Source organism: Nanorana parkeri, unplaced genomic scaffold (assembly GCF_000935625.1).
Source record: "Nanorana parkeri isolate BGI_ZX_2015 unplaced genomic scaffold, ASM93562v1 scaffold90, whole genome shotgun sequence".
Classification (NCBI taxonomy): Eukaryota; Metazoa; Chordata; class Amphibia; order Anura; family Dicroglossidae; genus Nanorana; species Nanorana parkeri.
Window position 1 is genome coordinate 1,511,174 of NW_017306358.1, and position 17,921 is coordinate 1,529,094.

At 46.1% G+C, this 17,921-nt stretch overlaps 1 protein-coding gene across 1 annotated transcript in view; it reads right to left on the bottom strand.

Annotated features, from left to right (window-relative positions):
* KIF21A (kinesin family member 21A) overlaps positions 1-16,060 on the bottom strand; it is a 145,024-nt gene extending 128,964 nt beyond the window's left edge. Inside the window, exon 1 of the mRNA XM_018552516.1 lies at positions 15,907-16,060. Coding sequence (XP_018408018.1) covers positions 15,907-15,950 — 44 coding nt within the window. The 5' untranslated portion in view covers positions 15,951-16,060. The remainder of the gene's footprint in view (positions 1-15,906) is intronic.
* Between the last annotated feature and the right edge of the window lie 1,861 nt (positions 16,061-17,921).

A 17,921-nucleotide genomic window follows, 5' to 3' on the forward strand; every position in this document is an offset into this window, starting at 1 on the left:
GTGTGGGTGTGTGTGTGTGTGTGTGTGTGTGTGTGTGTGTGTGTGTGTGGAACTAGGGGAGAAAAAGGAACTGGGCAGCTTTTACCCTGATGCAGAGGTGAAGGCCTAACTTGCCAGACAACCTAACCATTGCTTCACTCCACATCCACTTTGAGAACAGAAACCACACAGTCCAATCATCTCAACCTCTCTTCTCAAAGATTACTTTCCACTCCCACCATGCTTAAAACTATTTACCAGTCTACACGCAGGGGTCTATATATAAATGTTTCCACCTAAGATTCACACAACTTTCACCCATAAATTGAATTCAAGTAGATTTCTAATTCAATTAGTAAAGGTTTGCTCTTGGGTGAAAGTTGTGTGAAAACATTTGTAAATAAACTACTTTCTGTTGCCAGAACAGCATGATGTTCACCTTGCGTGACAACCAACACCCCTTCCCATATTTCACTTACTAGAAGTTCTATTTCCTTATAAAATAAAAACTGCTGAAAGACTTAAAAAAAAACATTAAAAAAAGTTAGATTTTATAAGGTCTTTCCATTTTAAAGCAAACTATATAACATGCTCAACAATCTTAAGTCTAAAGCATCAATTTGCAGCTAAGTGGAGCGTAACTATTGACAAATGTCAGAGTTCTCTGATTCAAACTATTTCAGTGAAACAGGTGTTTAGCGAATTCACACCGAGACCCTCCTACTAGTCAAACATGCATATACATGACCGAAGGCTGAAGAGGCTCACAACAGATGAGTGCCATGAAATCCTAGATCACGCCCAGCTTCAGCTTTTTGATGGCGCTAAACTCCTTGCATTGAAATCATTTCAAAGTATCAACAGGAACCTGCCACAGCATGTCAATGCATGGGTGTTGGTGGGAGACAGCAGATTAATATCGATTAAAAAAAACAAACATCACTGAAGGCTCATCCCCATTGAGCTCCTCGTTTCACGAAGTTGCCAAGCATCACAACAAACCCACAAAGTAAAATCTGACAAAGAGACATATATGGCATCCTGGGTGTGTTTCTATCTGATGTGGTTTGCAAAAGTCAATGGCCAGAACACAGCAAGCCACAATTGCATGCTACATAAATATCTCTTCAGGCATGTATATTGAGACATCCTCCCTATTTTCAGATAAAACACATTTTTGCCATGAAGAAACAATGAATTAAAACATCAATGCTGAAAGTGCACAGTCTGCAGGCAATGTACTGACAAAACTAAGGACCAATGAACCTAAATAGCAAAAGAATCCACGTGACACACTTTAGGACAGCGGTGGGCAACTGCAGCCCTCCAGCTGTGCTTTAACTACAAATCCCAACATGCCTCTGGAAGCCATGCCTGTAACTGTCAGTCTTGCAATGCCTCATGGGACTTGTAGTTCCACAACAGCTGGAGGGCTGGAGTTGCCCACCCCATACTTTTGGGCATACCCAGCTGCCATAGCATGCTAAAAATAGCCTCTCATAGAATAAATCACACGTGATAATATGTCTTGATTCGGCCAAGAAAGAAAAATGTTATAGGTGTTAAAAAAAAACAACTTTTTATTGATTTTGATAGAGAGGGAAGGGTTAGCACCCCTGTCAGTTTTTCTAGTTGCTGTCTGTTTCCCCATTGTGGAGATCTACCCTTGCTATTTGTCCTGGTCAACAGGACAGGAAATGAGCATAAATCCTACATCTTAAGGTTGGTACTGCAGAAGTTGTAGAGAAGATATCTCCCAATTGGGATTCTTGTTTCGGTGACAACAGTCAGAATCCCCTTCACTTTAGGAAAATTTCCTGTCACCTATTGTTGTGTCTCTAGAACAAGGCATGAAGGGACCTAATGGGAATAAAGGCAAATAAATGTAATATCAGGAAAATACCACAATATGGCCACTAGATGGAGCTGAAAAGCACAGGAAATTAATACTAAATTTCCTATGCTTCACCGCTGGATCTAGTGAATGAATTGGGCCAACCTGGATTCTTAAACTGCAGCTCAAACTATAAGCATAACAGAAATGCATGAATTGGTCATTATAAAGATATACTTATCACTATGGGAGGTGTAGCCGTTTCCCATTCTAGCCATACTTAAAAGATTAAAAATTGACTGGAGTTCTAAATCATTTAAATCAGCTAAACTACCAGGAGTACACAGAATTAAATATAAATGCTGTCTCTCATTTTGTTGTGCAGCATGGATGCCAAAAAATAATAGATTTCAAAGTGTGTGGCAATGAAAGTGTTAAGAAAACCTGTAATGGAAATAATCAGCAGGTTCAGTAATACAAAAGTATGTGACATGCTTACTATGAAATTGTCTACACAAACTGGTTTAATAACAAGCATGCTGTCTATAATGAAGGCCTGTTCACACTGCTGACTGTATAGAGGGAATATGATAAAGTAGAGATGCACCGATACCAGTATTTCGGTATCGAGTACGAGTACCGATATTTTTTCCAGTACTCGCCGATACCGAATACAGAGTACCGGAAGTCCCATTCAGAAAGCGAGGCAGTGTGTAATGACTCGCCACCTGGCTTCCTGATTAGCCGGGAAGCTGGGCGGCGTGTAAAGACTCGCCACCCGGCTTTCCCGATTAGCAGGCAAGCCGTCTCCTTGCTTCTCATCACTAGGTGACCAGAAAGCATGTGGCCGACTTCCTGATTGCCCCGAAAGCCAGCTCCATGCTCCCTGATCATGAGGTGACGAGGGAGCATGAAGCCGGCTTCCCGACCAAGCAGAAAGCCGTGCGCCGGCATTACATTACACGCTGCCCGGCTTCCTGATTGGCCATCTTCCCGACCAATCAGGAAGCCGGACAGCGAGTCAGTACACGCTGCCCGGCTTCCTGATTGGCCGGTAAGCCGGATCCATGCTCTCTCGTCACAAGTGACGAGACTGATAATTGACGGCTTCCTGATACTGGAAGTATCGGAGCATTTGGGCGAGTACGAGTATATTACATCACTTCCTGCATTCAGTGTCACTCTCCAGCTAGGGAAGCTGATGAAGCAAAGTGAGAGCAATAGTTTTAGAGCAATTAAGGCCGGGTTCACACCTGGGCGTTTTCCAGCGCTGATCGACGCGCTGTAAAACGCCCAGCAAGTGAAATCCCATTATTTCCTATGGGCATGGTTCCCACGTGGGCAAATTTCGGAACGCGCAGAAAAACGCCCTAAGAAGTACGGGAGCTTTGGGGCATATTTCCGCGCGTATCCATTAGGATACAGCCGGATAGACCTCGTAAACGCGCGTTTGATGCGCGTTTCGTGGACCGCAAATTGGGGTAAAAACGCACGGCCCAAAACACGTGTCATACGCGCATATTTCGATCACCTAGGTGGGAACCCAGCCTAAAAGGAGAACTATGAGGCGAGTGCTTTTCACTCACCTCATAGTTCTAGGCGATCTGTGACAATGAGACTGTCACAGGTCGGCTCAATAGATCGGGAGGTGAGCGAACACATACCGGCGTTCGCTCAATTCTTGATCCTGTCACGGCTCTCTGCCGTGACAGGGGAGGGACAAGATTCCCCCCTGACTGCCGGAACGGATGGGGAGGGGGCGGGTACAGCTGGCTCTGCCTCTAGATAGGCAGAGCCAGCTGTCACTTACGCAGCTGGGCGGATCCATACATAATTGTCGGGATCCGCTTCAGCTGCGGCGTCTCAGTATACCGCGAGCTGTAGCTAGCGTTATACTGAGCTTAGGGTGACGGGAGGATGCTAGTTTCTGTCCTCCTGGTACCCTAAGGAGAACTATGGGGAAAAGCCCTGACCCCATAGCTCTCCTTTAATCACTGATAACACTAAACTGATGAACAGCAAAAAGCGTTTTAATCGTCGGCTGTGGGCGTTTTTTGCGATTTTGCGGGCGCATGCAATTTTAAGGCTTTACATGTTTGGTGTCTATTTACCCGACATGACCCCGACTCTTATGTTTTACTAAAAATATGGGTAAGAATAAATGTTTTTCTCTTGGTTTATACCAGTTATTGTGTAATAAATGGACTTTAATGGCTAATCCTCTTCCACCAATACAGGGAGTAACAGGGTGAGCAAGCAGAAAATATCAGTGGAAGACATTGATATTACAAGGTACTATGTGTATGCATCAATACAGCAAGCTAAGACTGCTTCCATTATCTTGTAACAAATCCTAAGTCTTTTTTAAAGCCAAATTCCAGGACTCCGCACTGGGTGTGTAAATTATCATTAAAAAGCTGTGCTATGTGTGCAGGGCCGATGCAAAGTATAAAACTCGCACCCTGCAGCATGCCATACACAAACCACTGTTCTTATGGGCATTGCAGGGAGTGAGAGATGCGGCTCGTGCAGTGAAGTGCTCCAGTTGTCTCACCCACCCCTGCTAACTATTTGGCCGATCACAAAATGCCCTGTATTTTATTTTTTCTTACAAATACAAGGCATTCTATGACTGGAGGAGAGATGATGTCCCCGCCCCCTCCTGTCATCCTCCAATCCCAGTGACAGGAAGTTCAGCATTATGTTTAGGCGCCAGCGTGCTGTTTACATTCATATGCGCATATAAGTGGGGAAAAAGCCACAGTCCAGCTTTTATGAAAAAAAAAAAATGTCCACTTATAGGCAAAAAAATAGGCATTTATTATTTTTTGCATAGGAGCCTGTAAAGCGCTGCAACGGCGATCAGATTCCTGTAGGGAGATAGGATGAATGCACTACAAGTGCACTGATGCCACCGTACTTGTATTCCATTGAGAACTGCAAGTCCCTCTGCCGCTGTATTTTCTCCATTCACAGATCCTGTCACAGGATCTGCGTATGGATGAAGCGGCAGCGCAGGCAGTGCCACACACAGCAATGCCAAATTCAAAAACATGCAGCAACCTGCGGGGAGAAAACCCGGCAATTCAGGGAGTGTGAAAGGGGTGAGGGGACTGTGATGTGACCATGTTAAACCCTGAATATAGGTGTAACATGAAACATGGAATCCCCTTGTCATGTGGTGTGATGACATCAACGTGCAACCAGCGGATGGCTTGGGGAAGAGAAGAGGAGCCCATCGGTGTGGGGGATACGTTAAGTAAAGTTCCCCTATACAAAATGAAGCATTTAACTCTTGCAGTGCAGGGGAGCCACGCTACAAGGGCAGTTGTACAATTTCCCCAGAGTTCAGCTTTAGGCAATAATAAGCTTCTAATAGACTTTATGTTTTTCTTGTTGTGGGAAGATGCTTAAGCAATAATAAACCTCTAAAGATATACTGTTAATGTTTTCACAAAAGATCAAACAAGTAACAAGACACTGCAAAAAAGAAAATGGAAGCGTGTAAACAAAGCAGCCCTCAGCAGTAAATACACAACAAAACCAAAGTAAGTAAAAATGCAGCGCCATGAATAAAGCCATCAATATTTCAGTGCTATCTAGGGTGACAATGCAGACGGCAATGTTTTTTGTTCATGAATAATTGAAGTGAAGATGCACTGTGGATGATAATGTATTGGGACGCTGTGATGAATGTGATCACAGTAAACTAGAATATGATCATGATGTAAAACAAAATCTAACCTAAAGATGCCAGATACCAAACAAGCATGCAATGCATGGTGAAAGTTTTCCAAATCATAAAGTATTTTCACTGTGGAAAATCCAATGTGATTAATGAGGTAGAGTCATACCCAAACCTCTGTGCATGGTCAGCCCATGAGATCTCTGCACTTTATTAGCCACTGGCTACAGTACTGCATGTTCTCAAACATTCCATCATGCCACCTCGCATCATAGAGGCCCAGGCCATGGGGGGTGGCACAATAAAGCTACCAGCTTGTGTTTGGGTTGTGGAAGGAAACCGGAGGACCCGAAGGACTCGCACACAAGGAGAACATGCAAACTCCATGCAGGTAGTATCCTGGGTGGGATTCGAGCAGGGAAACCAAGTGCTGCAAGGCAGGAGTGCTATCCACTAGTCACCGATTTGTCCGCATTTAATTGCGTTTCAATATATTTTTCTGAAGCATGCTTGGAGCGGTGATCACTTTGCAACACACACACAAACCATGTGGAATAAAAGTAGCCACCCTTCAGAAGGAAGGACAGTGTCAGCATGAATTCAGAGATGATTTGAGGATCTATAGCCGAGTGATACACAATAAGATACATTTTTGTTAATAGTTAAAGGAGAACTATGAGGTGAGTGAAAATCACTCATCCTCATAGTTCGAGCCGACATGTGACAATGAAACTGTCACACGTCGGCTAAATAGATCGGGAAGTGAGCGAACACATACCGTCACTCACTCACTTCTCGATCATCTCCCTGCAGAGAGCGGTGACTGTCAGTCATGGCTCCCTGCAGGGATTCCCCCCCTCGCCACTCCGATCCTCCAGCGCTGACCGGAGGAACGGACAGGGGAGGGGGTGGTTACAGCTGCCTCTACCTCTAGATAGGCAGAGCCAGCTGTCACTCACGCAGCTGGGTGGATCTCAACAGTAATGTCGGGATCCGTCCCAGCTGCGGCGGTCTCAGTATACCACAAGGTGTAGCTCGCGATATACTGAGTTTTGGGTCACAGGAGGATGCTAGTATATGTCATCCCGCGACCCTAAAGAGAACTATGGGGAAAAACACTTACCCCATAGTTCTCCTTTAAAAGGTACTTGAATGTATTTTTAGGAAGTAACTCCTGAGTGTAGTGTCACTATAACAATGTAAAATATAATGTTGGTGGCCCAGGACATAGTCACTAATGATATCTCAGCTGAATATATTTCCACAAGCTTTGCTAGCCATGTGAGAAAATAGGAGACATAAAAGAAGAAAAAAATTAAATGTTTAGATAAAAGAATAGAGAAGACGGGGACAGAATCAGAGAAGTTAATAAAGTTAGGAGTAGAGGAGAAGAAAACTCAACCAACACAACTACTGCCCATGTCAAGAATTTTGCTTTGTATTTAGATGATGCTGATAGAAATCTGTTGGCAGATAAGGAGCCACCCAAGACATGAATTATTATTCTTATACTTTGCCAATATCTTTAACACATTTGTTTTAAGATTTTACAAAAAAAGCCATTATCAGGGTGGGATTGTGGGCCTATAATCAAAATTACATTTTCTGCTCCTCTGGCAACTCTTCTCCCTTAAGCTGGCCATACACCTATAGATTATCTGCAGATTTTCTATGGTCAGATGGAAAAAGTACAACAGATTCCTCCAACTACGCTAAACTGTGTGGATGGAGGAATCTCCCACTGGTCCAAGCCTCAGTATCTTGCTAGTCGGCCCCTCTGGCTGTCAAAATACCTGAACAATCTGATAGGATGCAGGCATTGTTCACAGTTTAGCATAGATGGAGGAATCTGTTGCACTTTTTTCCATCTGACCATAGAAAGTCTGCAGACAATCTATAGGTGTATGGCCAGTTTAAGAGCCCTTTCACAGGGGCTTTCGGATCAGGTCCGCCTGTCAGTTGTTCAGCCCAATGTTAGTCTATGGCAGGGGTGGGCAGCTCCGAACTTCTAGCTGCTTTGAAACTACAAGTCCCATGAGGTATTGCAAGACTGACAGTTACAGGCATGACTCCCAGAGGTAGAGGCACATTGAGATGTGTAGTAAAAGCACAGCTGGTGGCCAAAGTTGCTTACCCCTGGTCTATGGGCAGCTAAATATAAACAGATGGGCGTTTATTTACCCCAGCTCTGGCCACGTCCGGAAAAACAAACGGATCAGAGTTCCATTTCACTGGACCTGATCATGCCAGAACGGGGGTAATCTGATGTAAATGAACATACGTCCATTTACATGTGATTCCCCGTAGGCCAGACCCAGATTTCATAAGGTAACATCTGTTCTGATCAGACAGGATTCATGCATGGATACCCTCCTAATCAAACCGTGTGAAAGGGATCCTAGACTCAAATGGTGACAGAAGCCACAAAATGCTTACCCTGAAGGGGGGAAACCACTACTCTGGGATCCCATCAACTGACTACATTACAGCCGACATGGGAGGCTAGAATAGCAGTTCCTCCAGGTAAGTATCTTGGTGGCTTCTCCTATTGTCTATGAACTTAAACCAGTAGGGTGGATTATATTTATATCAGTAGGTCCACTTCTATCTCATGATACTAATCAATTTCAAGAAAAACAAACAGGGCAGCAATTAACTGTCTTTACTCACTAGAAAACACTTCTTCTCCTCTTGTTGGAAATGAGTGATACTTTGTTTCTGGAGACTGGACTACAGGGCTAACCCGCGACATCTATACCTATGTTCAATAGCGGTGCCTCACTTGCAAGTAAGGGCTTGCTTATTGGACAGTGACAGGGTACAGTTTGTTTGCCATACATTTCTCAAACTGCAAGCTGTGGGGTGTCCTGTTGGCACAACTTTTTTTTCAACTAGCTGGGCCAAAAATTGTTGGATGAACAGCCAATCAGCTGCCATCCCCGTTCTAGTATTCTGACAGTGGCGGGCACCGACTGTCAGAAAACAATAGCCCGTCAGGGGTGATTCCTCCATCCACACTGTTGTACGGGGTGAAATTTGCTCTCATTAAGCCTGGGTTGTGGTCACAACCTTGCCCTGGACTGCTGGACTTGTATGGTATGTGATGACATCAGCATGCAACCAACAGATGGTCCAAAACTACAAGTGTGTGGCCAGCTATTAAGCACGACAGCATGAAAAGTTTTACCGAAAATAAAGATGACTGCAGGCACCTTGCTCCGCAACTGCTCCCATGCAGGATCTCCAGAAAAAGCAAGAAGCTACCCTCGCAGTGGGGCTACTCCCACGCTGCAAGGGCTTGTCCACACCAATTACAGTGCGTTGCAGCGCAGAACGCACTGTACCGCATCCTGGCCGGCACCCTGCACTCTGGGGCAGGAGAGGGCATGGCGGTGCATTCAAGTCAATGGCACTGCAGCCACGCCCCCCAACCGCAGTTCGATTGCCCGCACCAGAAAGCATGGCGCAACAATGCCTGTGTTCCGGTCTAGTGCAATCGCAAGAAAATGCTGCAAGCACTATTTTTTTTGCGATTGCACTGGACCTGGAACGCAGGCATTGTTGCCACTGACTTAAAAGCACTGCCACGCCCCCTTCTACCCCAGAACGCAGGGGGGGGGGGTACCCAACGGGGGGGGGGGGGGGGGGGTTAGTATGCAATACAGCGAGTTCCAGCAGCTGACTGCGCTGGAACGCACTGTAACAGGTGTGAACAAGCCCACTGCTGGTGTCTAGGGGAAAGGAAAAAGCTGTTTCCAATCCCCACTCCTTACAGGCTGCTAGAACGGCCCCAACAGCTTTTTCTACGGCGGTCTAAGGCCTGCTAACGTCATCATGTCTACTGTATGTTCCACAGACCTACATTAGGTGTGAGGACACTGAGGGACATTCCACTAGTCTCAACAGAGGAGAGTGCAGTGAGCGCTGAACATTGGGGGAGCTCAGGAAGAACAGGTAAGTAAAAGTACTTCACTCTGGTCCCCTAGGCATAAACCGGCTGACCCAAGCAGCGTGGAGGTGGCCCCACTGCAAGAGTAGTTTGTTTTTGTTTGCCCTGAGATGGGGTTTAGGCACAAATTCAAAACAATAAAGTTTTAAAACCTTTTGTTTGTTTTTTACCGAGTGCCTCTTTAACAGTAAAATGCAGGTTGCATAATTGAAAGGCTTTCATCACTAAGCCAGCTACTTTGCCTAAAAGCCTGTAGCTCACTGTAACTATGACAGCGCACATAAAAGCGGCTAGACTTCCCTATTTACCAATTTGAATTATTTAGCAGCAGCATTAGTGTTTCTGTATCCAACTGTGACAAACAATTGCAATGAAGAACTAGATGTTTAGCAGACCCGCAATGTATGTAAAATCTGCACATAAAGACAATCCTTGTGTTTTACGGGCCAGTCACATCAGTACACCATTTGGTAAGCCACAGGAAACAGCTCAGGAAGTGTTCAAGGTTGAAGCATCAAATAATACTGTCCTCTCCTGTGTGCTGACAAGCACTGGGTATGAGCAGTATGAGCACACAAAGGAAAGGTCACAAGTACATTTTCATCCAACTCTTGCAAGTACACAATTGTGGAGATTCTGCCTTGGCTTGTTTCTCCTAGTACACAATGCTCTGTCCTGGATCATCACTTTACTAACTACTACAGTAATAAAAGATAAAGAAATTCTTGTTAGGAGATATTTGACCCGATTCAATCTGTTTGGCCAGCCTTAGTACTACTTAACTTCTTGTTGTCTGTCACTTAGGGCCCATTCACACCATATGCATTGGGGCTGCGCTGGCCATTGTTTCCAGTGCAGCCCCAACGCAAGACAAGGCAATCTGCCTCGTCACGCATGGGCTCGGTTCACACCACCATGGTGGCGTGCGTGGAGGAAAACATGCAGCACTTTTCAATGCAGCAGAATGCAATGCACTACAACCGCCTTGCACCACGCTGTGCCTGTAGAACTTAACAAAATGTAATTTGTGACATTTCAATAAAGCTCTAAAGAAAAAAAAAGTACACAGCACAATGTACTAGGTTCGGTTCATCGGCACTGTGTTTGGCACCGCATACCAGCCCTTGTGTGTTTTGCGCAGCAGCTGGTGTGAACTGGCCCTTACTACTTTGTGTACCAAAGTGTTTGTACTAAGGACTTGATTTAAAGTAGAACGAAAGCCAAAACGTAAAAAAAAAATTAAAAAAAACATTTGGATAGAGTAAGGGAGGATTATAACTCCTGTCAGCTTTTTATATTTGCCATCTGTGTCTTATTGGGGAGATTTTCCTTCACTTCCTGTCCGATAGCCACAGCAGGAAGTGGGAGAAAAGCCCAGCAAAGTGAGCGAAATCCCTTGTGGTCAGCAGGGTCACCAGAGCTGGTATCCCCATTGGAAGATTTCCTATGTATTCCTATTCTGGCGACAACCCAGAGTTTGGATTTCATTTCACTTTCACTGATAATGGTCACCAGGACAAAACAGAGAGGTGAATGTCCATAATGGGGACACAGACAGCAATAAGCAATCTGACAGGTGTTCTAATCCCTCTCCTCCAAAAACGTTGTGGCTTCAGTTGCACTTCAAAAGTCTGCAGTCATCAACAAGAAAAACCTTTAACAAAAAGGTTCAAATAGGACATGTACATAAGGCCGGTGTTCAGTGCTAGGGATGCACCGATATCGGTATTTTGGTACCGAGTACCGATCATTTTTTTTCCCGCTACTCGCAGATACCAATTACCGAGTAACGGAAGTCCCATTCAGGAAGCCAGGTGGCGTGTAGTGACTCGCCACCCGGCTTCCCGATTAACAAGAAAGTCTGTCCCCTTTCAGCTTAGTATGGGCAGCCTGTCACCCCCGGGGCCTCTCCAGCGAGAATGCGGCCTTCCTCTGGTACCAAGCCGGAGACTTCTGGCCGGCCAATCAGGTAGCAGGGCGCCGTGTAATGACGTGGCGCCCTGCTTTCTGATTGGCCGGGAAGCTGGGTCCATGCTCCCTCGTCATCTTATGACGAGAGAGCATGGAGCCACTTCCCGGCCGATCGGGAAACCGGGCAGCGTGTAATGACGCGCTGCCCGGCTTCCTGATACCGGAAGTACTCGTGCCAGGCATCGGAGCATTTGGGCAAGTACGAGTACTCACCCAAATACTCGGAATCGGCACCGATATCGATACTGGTATCGGTATCAGTGCATCCCTATTCAGTACAAATACTTTATCAGGCTCATATACAGAGCAGAATTTGCGCATCAAAGAATCCAAATGTACTGGCAGCACAAGATTATCTAACAGTAACAAGAGTGAGGTTAAAGTGCATCTAAAGCCAAAAACAGAGTGGTAAAGGCTTAGCACCCCTGTCAGGTTTTAACTGCGGTCTGTGTCTCCATTAGGGAGATTCATTCCCTCTATGTCTCCTAAGGATCACCATCACTGTGACTAAAAAGTGAAGGTAAAACCAAAATCTGGAGTTGCCACCGAACAGGAATAGAGGGTAAATCTTCCAATGGGGACACTTGTTCCAGTGACAACTGTGGTAGAAAGTGCTTCCTTCACATTGGAGAGCTTTACTCTGACTTCCTGTAGTCTTTACAGGACAGGAAGTGAAATCTTCCCGATAGGACACAGATAAATTCCCACCATTCCCTACCCTACCCAAAATGAAAAAAAATTGACTTTAGTTATACTTTAAAAGTAAATGGAATGAACTTAACCTCAGTTGAAATGTTTCTTGGGTAGCACTACCAGTTCATGGTAGAGTTACCCTCTAAACCAGCCATTCTCAACCAGGGTGTGCCTCCTGGCCCCCTCAGGGGTGCCTCAAAATGTTTTGGTAGTGGGACTGTGATGTGAAGGGGGAAATGAAGACTGATGTGAAGGGGGTTCCTGATCTAACAGGGGAACTCTGATGTGAAAGGAGGGGGGGGGGACACTCATGAAAGTGGGGGCTCCTGATACAAAGGGTGACTCTGATCTGAAGGGGTCGGGAATCTTTATTTGAAGTATTTAGCATACTTCTAAAAAAAAAGGTTGAGAAACACTTTAAAAGCAATGTGTTAGGATACAAATATGGGAGCAGCTATTTTTTTTTTAGATGCAGGCCCAAGGGTGGTCACGCTTATCCTTTAATAGCTACTTGCAAATCACCAACCTGGAATTGTAGGTGCATGTCCGGTGTACAGACACTTCACTGGTAGAATGCTTGTTTCAGGTCAGTGACCTGGCTAAGGATAACAGCCCTGGTGCATGATCATGGGGAATATTATATATCAATTCTGACAGGTTCCCTTTAAGCAAAATATAGATATAGCAAACTAAGATCAGGCAAGCAAAAGCTCACACTCTGCCAATTACTGTCCACATACCAACACACTGCTGGTTTGTCTTCTTAGAATACATGACAGTTGGCACGGGGTAAATAGGGAATTATGTTACTGGTGATTGTATGAATAGTGAATGCATTCATGCCAGATCAGATGTTTAAACTGTACTGTATCTTTATTATCATTTGATATAAAAAATATACAACCTGTGTTGCATCTGCAATCCCATAAGCCTTGAGTAAACCCCTTCGTGCCCTAGTTGGATCATGGGCACATGCTTGTTGGCATTCTGGCTGATGCAATCATGTATATAAAAAACTGCTCAGTCACCATCAAATGCTTCAGCTGCCAAAGCTGTTAACCAATATTTTGATCTGAGCTGAAGATAACAGTAACAGAGAAGACAAGGCTTTCTGAATAAATGGCCAAAGACATGATGTGGTTATCTGCTAATCCAGACAATTTTGACAAGCAATCCTCTCCAGGAGAATGGATGAGAGGCCATGGGAGGAATGAGCAACCAATGTCAGAGCTGTCTGGATCTGCCCCCCCCCCCTTATTGCCTCCAGGGGAATAAGCCAATACAGGGCCAACAGCAGGTTTTCTGATACCTCCCTCCCCAGCTGTGAAAACATACCTTTCCTTTGATCCAGTGCTGTTCCGTTTACTGTCTGTGTGTAGCTTACATAGGGCCTCCACATAGTGGTGCTGGTGCTACCCCACAATTGGGGGTACAGGGCATTTTCTTTGTACCTGGCAACTAAAGGTTCCAGCAAGAGAGCAATGGAAAGGGGAGTACATTCTGCTGGTAATGGGTGCAATAAAACAAACTTGCCAGTAATAGGAAAATGACAGTTTTGCTTTAGTCTTTACAGAAGTAACAGTATCTTGCAGTATCTAATTCAGTGACCACTGACACTGGGGCACCTTTCCTGCCACCGGCCCCAGCGATGGGGCACTGTTCCATTTCAGGCCCCATTCAGGCTCATTAAAGCAGAAGTATAGCGAGGGTAAAAATCTTTTTAGTTGGAACACTGCATCTGTGCATGCTGGCTCCAAGACTGAGAGCTGACCGTTCATGTGACCACTGATCATTCACCTCTTGGACCCTGCTCCCAGCAGGCTGCAAACAGGGATTCCCCCTCCCCTCTCTGTTCTTACAGTGCTCACTGGGAGGACAAACAGGCCAGGGGATAGGCACAGCTGGCTCAGGCTCTCATCCGAGCACAGAAAGACAGAGCCAGCTATCGGTTAGGCAGCAGGGGTGGATCCCAAGAATATTGTCAGGATCATTCTCGACTGCGGCACAGCTGTGCACTGCCAGCTGATAGCAGGTGTAAGCTCACCATCTGCTGACTCTGGGTCACAGGAGTACATTAGTAAATATACTCCTGTTGCCCAAAAGAGAAGTAAAGCCAAAAACAAGTTTGGATTTACTCCTGTCTTAAGAGACTGCAATTCTGCAAGCAGCTTCTCTGCATGCCTGTTATACAGACTTCAGGAGAACACTATTTTTAGTACTTTCCTGGTCACTGACCTGGAACAAACTCGGAATGTACCAGCTACCAGGGACAACCAGGCAACTAGTATTCTAACAAGCTGGTCAGCAACGGCAGCTAGTCTTTTAATGAAGGTGGTCAGCAAGCAATGGCAGCTAGTCTTTTAATGAAGGTGGTCAGCAAGCAATGGCAGCTAGTCTTTTAATGAAGGTGGTCAGCAAGCAATGGCAGCTAGTCTTTCGGGAAGGTGGTCAGCAAGCAATGGCAGCTAGTCTTTCGGGAAGGTGGTCAGCAAGCAATGGCAGCTAGTCTTTCAGGAAGGTGGTCAGCAAGCAATGGCAGCTAGTCTTTCGGGAAGGTGGTCAGCATGCAATGGCAGTTAGTCTTTCGGGAAGGTGGTCAGCAAGCAATGGCAGCTAGTCTTTCAGGAAGGTGGTCAGCAAGCAATGGCAGCTAGTCTTTCGGGAAGGTGGTCAGCAAGCAATGGCAGCTAGTCTTTTGGGACTTTGTCCATTTATCTTATGAAGCAGATACTCTTACTACAAGCCTGAATTCATCTTTCAGCTTATATCATCATTTAATAGAAATACGGATTTCAGGAACTTGTCCTGGCTGAAATATAAAAAAGAGATATCCAAGGAAAAGAAGGTTTTCTATTTACAAGGATTTCTTCTTTTAGCAAACCCCATTCCTGGGAGAGTCTGCACAATAGTACTCAGCTCATAGCATAAACCCAGTCGTGACAGGTTCTCTTTCAGTAAATACTCCTAAAAACCAACGCATTCACAAAGAACACCTGCGCCGTCCAGCTAAACCTAAAGTGTAATATGTCTCTAAATGATCTCGGAGCCTTTTCCCCCAACGCTGAACCAAAACAACAAGAAGCAAAGTGTGTGGCCTTTCACAGAAACACTCCACAATCTGCATAAACAGTTTTTCTACAAAATCTGCCTCGCGCAGCCACTGACCTAACCCGTTAAAGGTCAAAAAGAAGACGTCTGCTGCGAATGGCGCACTGAAATAAGTTCCACATTGCAATCAGGATAAATGACCAGAAGCACATTTTTAGCATTCAGAGCAGACCTTGAAAGCATTGTTTACTCGATCCCGTGACAACAACCCCAGAGGGCACACTGGGGGAGGGGCTGGGACAAATGAATGGGTTAATGATTGCAGGCTCTATGTCCACAAGCTGGCATACTGCTAAAGTTGCACATTTTAGCCAGCCATTCCGGGCCACACAGACATCTGCAATAAAGACAAGGGGTCAGCATGACAGGTGAAGGTCGAGGCATCTTCCAGGCTGGGTATTTACTCAGTTTAGGCCCTGACAGGTGCAGCTGAATGAATGGCTTGTGCACATGTCAACAGCAGACAGCCAGGTTGGGCCTGATCAGGTGACTGGACACTGCTAGACATCTGATGAGGAGATGAGCCGAGCACCATGTGAGATGAGCTCAGCCTACACAATACAGGTGCACAATGGCAGCCCAACCATCAGTGATCTCTGCGCACAGCTGCTGCGATTGGCCGGTCGCTGCTCTGGGGGTATCCCCTCCCCCGACCCCTTTAGACCCAGCACATCTCCCACCACCTACCGGAGAGCCACCCGCACCGAGCTTTCATCCTGCATGCCCGACATGACGGCCCGAGTCCCGGCTCCAGGCTGGGGGATGATTACGCGTCCATCTAACTCCAGCGCTGCCAGCCCTGGGACATAGTTCGTGTGATGATCGGAGCCGGGAGATGGAGGAGGAGCCACCGGGGGGGGAGAGGACAGGCGAAGGCTGGCGCACGACGCCCCCTACCGCCTCTACGGGTGCACTGCGTCACCGCTACACGCCCCCTGACCTCACCGCATTTACCTTCACCGTCATCTGTCAGTGTGACAGCGGGGAGGATGACGTCATGACACGGTCCCTGCACAATCCAGACTGCGTGATGTAATGATCAGGAGATCACATCCACAGATACATACATTGCTATTACTACAGCTGGATGACAGCTAGTACATAGCAGGCAACATTCGCTCCAATGGGGTGCCATGCAGGTGACGTCATATTCACACCTAGGCATTTTGTAGCTCCATTACCTAAACGCTGCAACATTGAGCAAGAGGAATCCCATTGTTTTTAATGACTCCTGTTCACATCTGAGCAAAACGCCTGTAGATGGAAAAAGTACAGGAGCTTCTTTTGGAGCAAATTCAAGCACGTTGGCCCCAATAAACTTTAATTAAAGTGGGGGGAAAAACCTACGTAGCAAAAACATTTTCACACGTTCTTTTGTCTAGTAAGTAGCTTTACATTGGCTACAAATCTTTTTTTTTTGAACGCTGAAGCCTGAAACATGTGCAGAATTTAATATCTGTAAACATGCAAAAAAAAAAAAAAAATCCAAAGACATACAGCTCAAGGGTAAGTGGGGCCTTAACCAGTTGACATCCGCGGTGTTAAACCCCCTTCCCATCCAGGCCATTTTTCAGTATTCAGCGCTGCGGTACTTATGCTGCATTGCCTCAGATGCTGCAATGCCGTCCGTCCGTTTTTTTACTACGGGCGGACGGCAAGAGGTTAAGGTGCCCATACACTGTTCGAAATTCGTACAGTGTGCCGCTGTCAGCACCCTTTCAATCAGCATCCCTCGATCAGCTGATCGAAGGAGCCAGCCGGAATATCTTCGATCGATCAGAGCCAGCAGCCAATGAGCTGTCCGCTCTGGTCCAGTATTCTGACAGCGGCTGCTGTATGTAAACAGACACGCTGTTATCCCACGGTTTGAACAATAAAATAGATCAGTGTATGGCCAGCCTAAAGCTGCCCATACACCTTGCAATTATTGCACGATTTCCGTCCACAATCGTGGTTTTATGCAATAATTGGCCAGTTGATTGGCAGTGCACAACCGCAATTACTGTACAACTGGACGATTTTCACCTTTCCAGCAGCCTAGAAAATTTTTGACAAGTTGGACGAAAATCGACGGATTATTGGCGTTTTCATACAACGAAAATCGCACAATGAAACTGCGCATGCGCACACGAAAATTTCGTCGTTGGATTGACAAAAATCGTCCAGTTTGTGGTGCTGACAAATGATAATTGCAAACTACATTGGTCTGTGCAAGATGGGCTGTTTGAACGAAAAAGGCTGCGATGTCGGAACAAAAAAAGTTCACCAAAAGAGTCACCAGAAGGGGTCTTCTACTACATAGCAGCTGGTAGATCTGAAAGAGATTATACAATTAGTAACATGTGGTGATTGTCCCTTGACGCAGGACAGATGTGGCCGCTGTCACCTTGTCATTCAGTTGAACGGGCCCAAGTCCTGGGACGCACATGGGATTCCTGCATATTCTATGCCCCATGTGAATGTAGTCTTAAGCTGGCCATACACAGGGGCGTCCCGAGGCTGGGTGACACCCGGAGCGGTAATCGAGTGTCACCCCGCCGAGACGTCACTGCGCATGCGCGTGACGTCATCACGCACGCGCGGCAGTATTCTGATACCTGCTGGCGGCCATCTTGGTGATGGACGCCGGCAGAGAGAGGAGGGGACAGTCACCTGGAGGGATAAGGTATGCCGCCGGGTCCCCTCCTCTCTCCTGATACTGT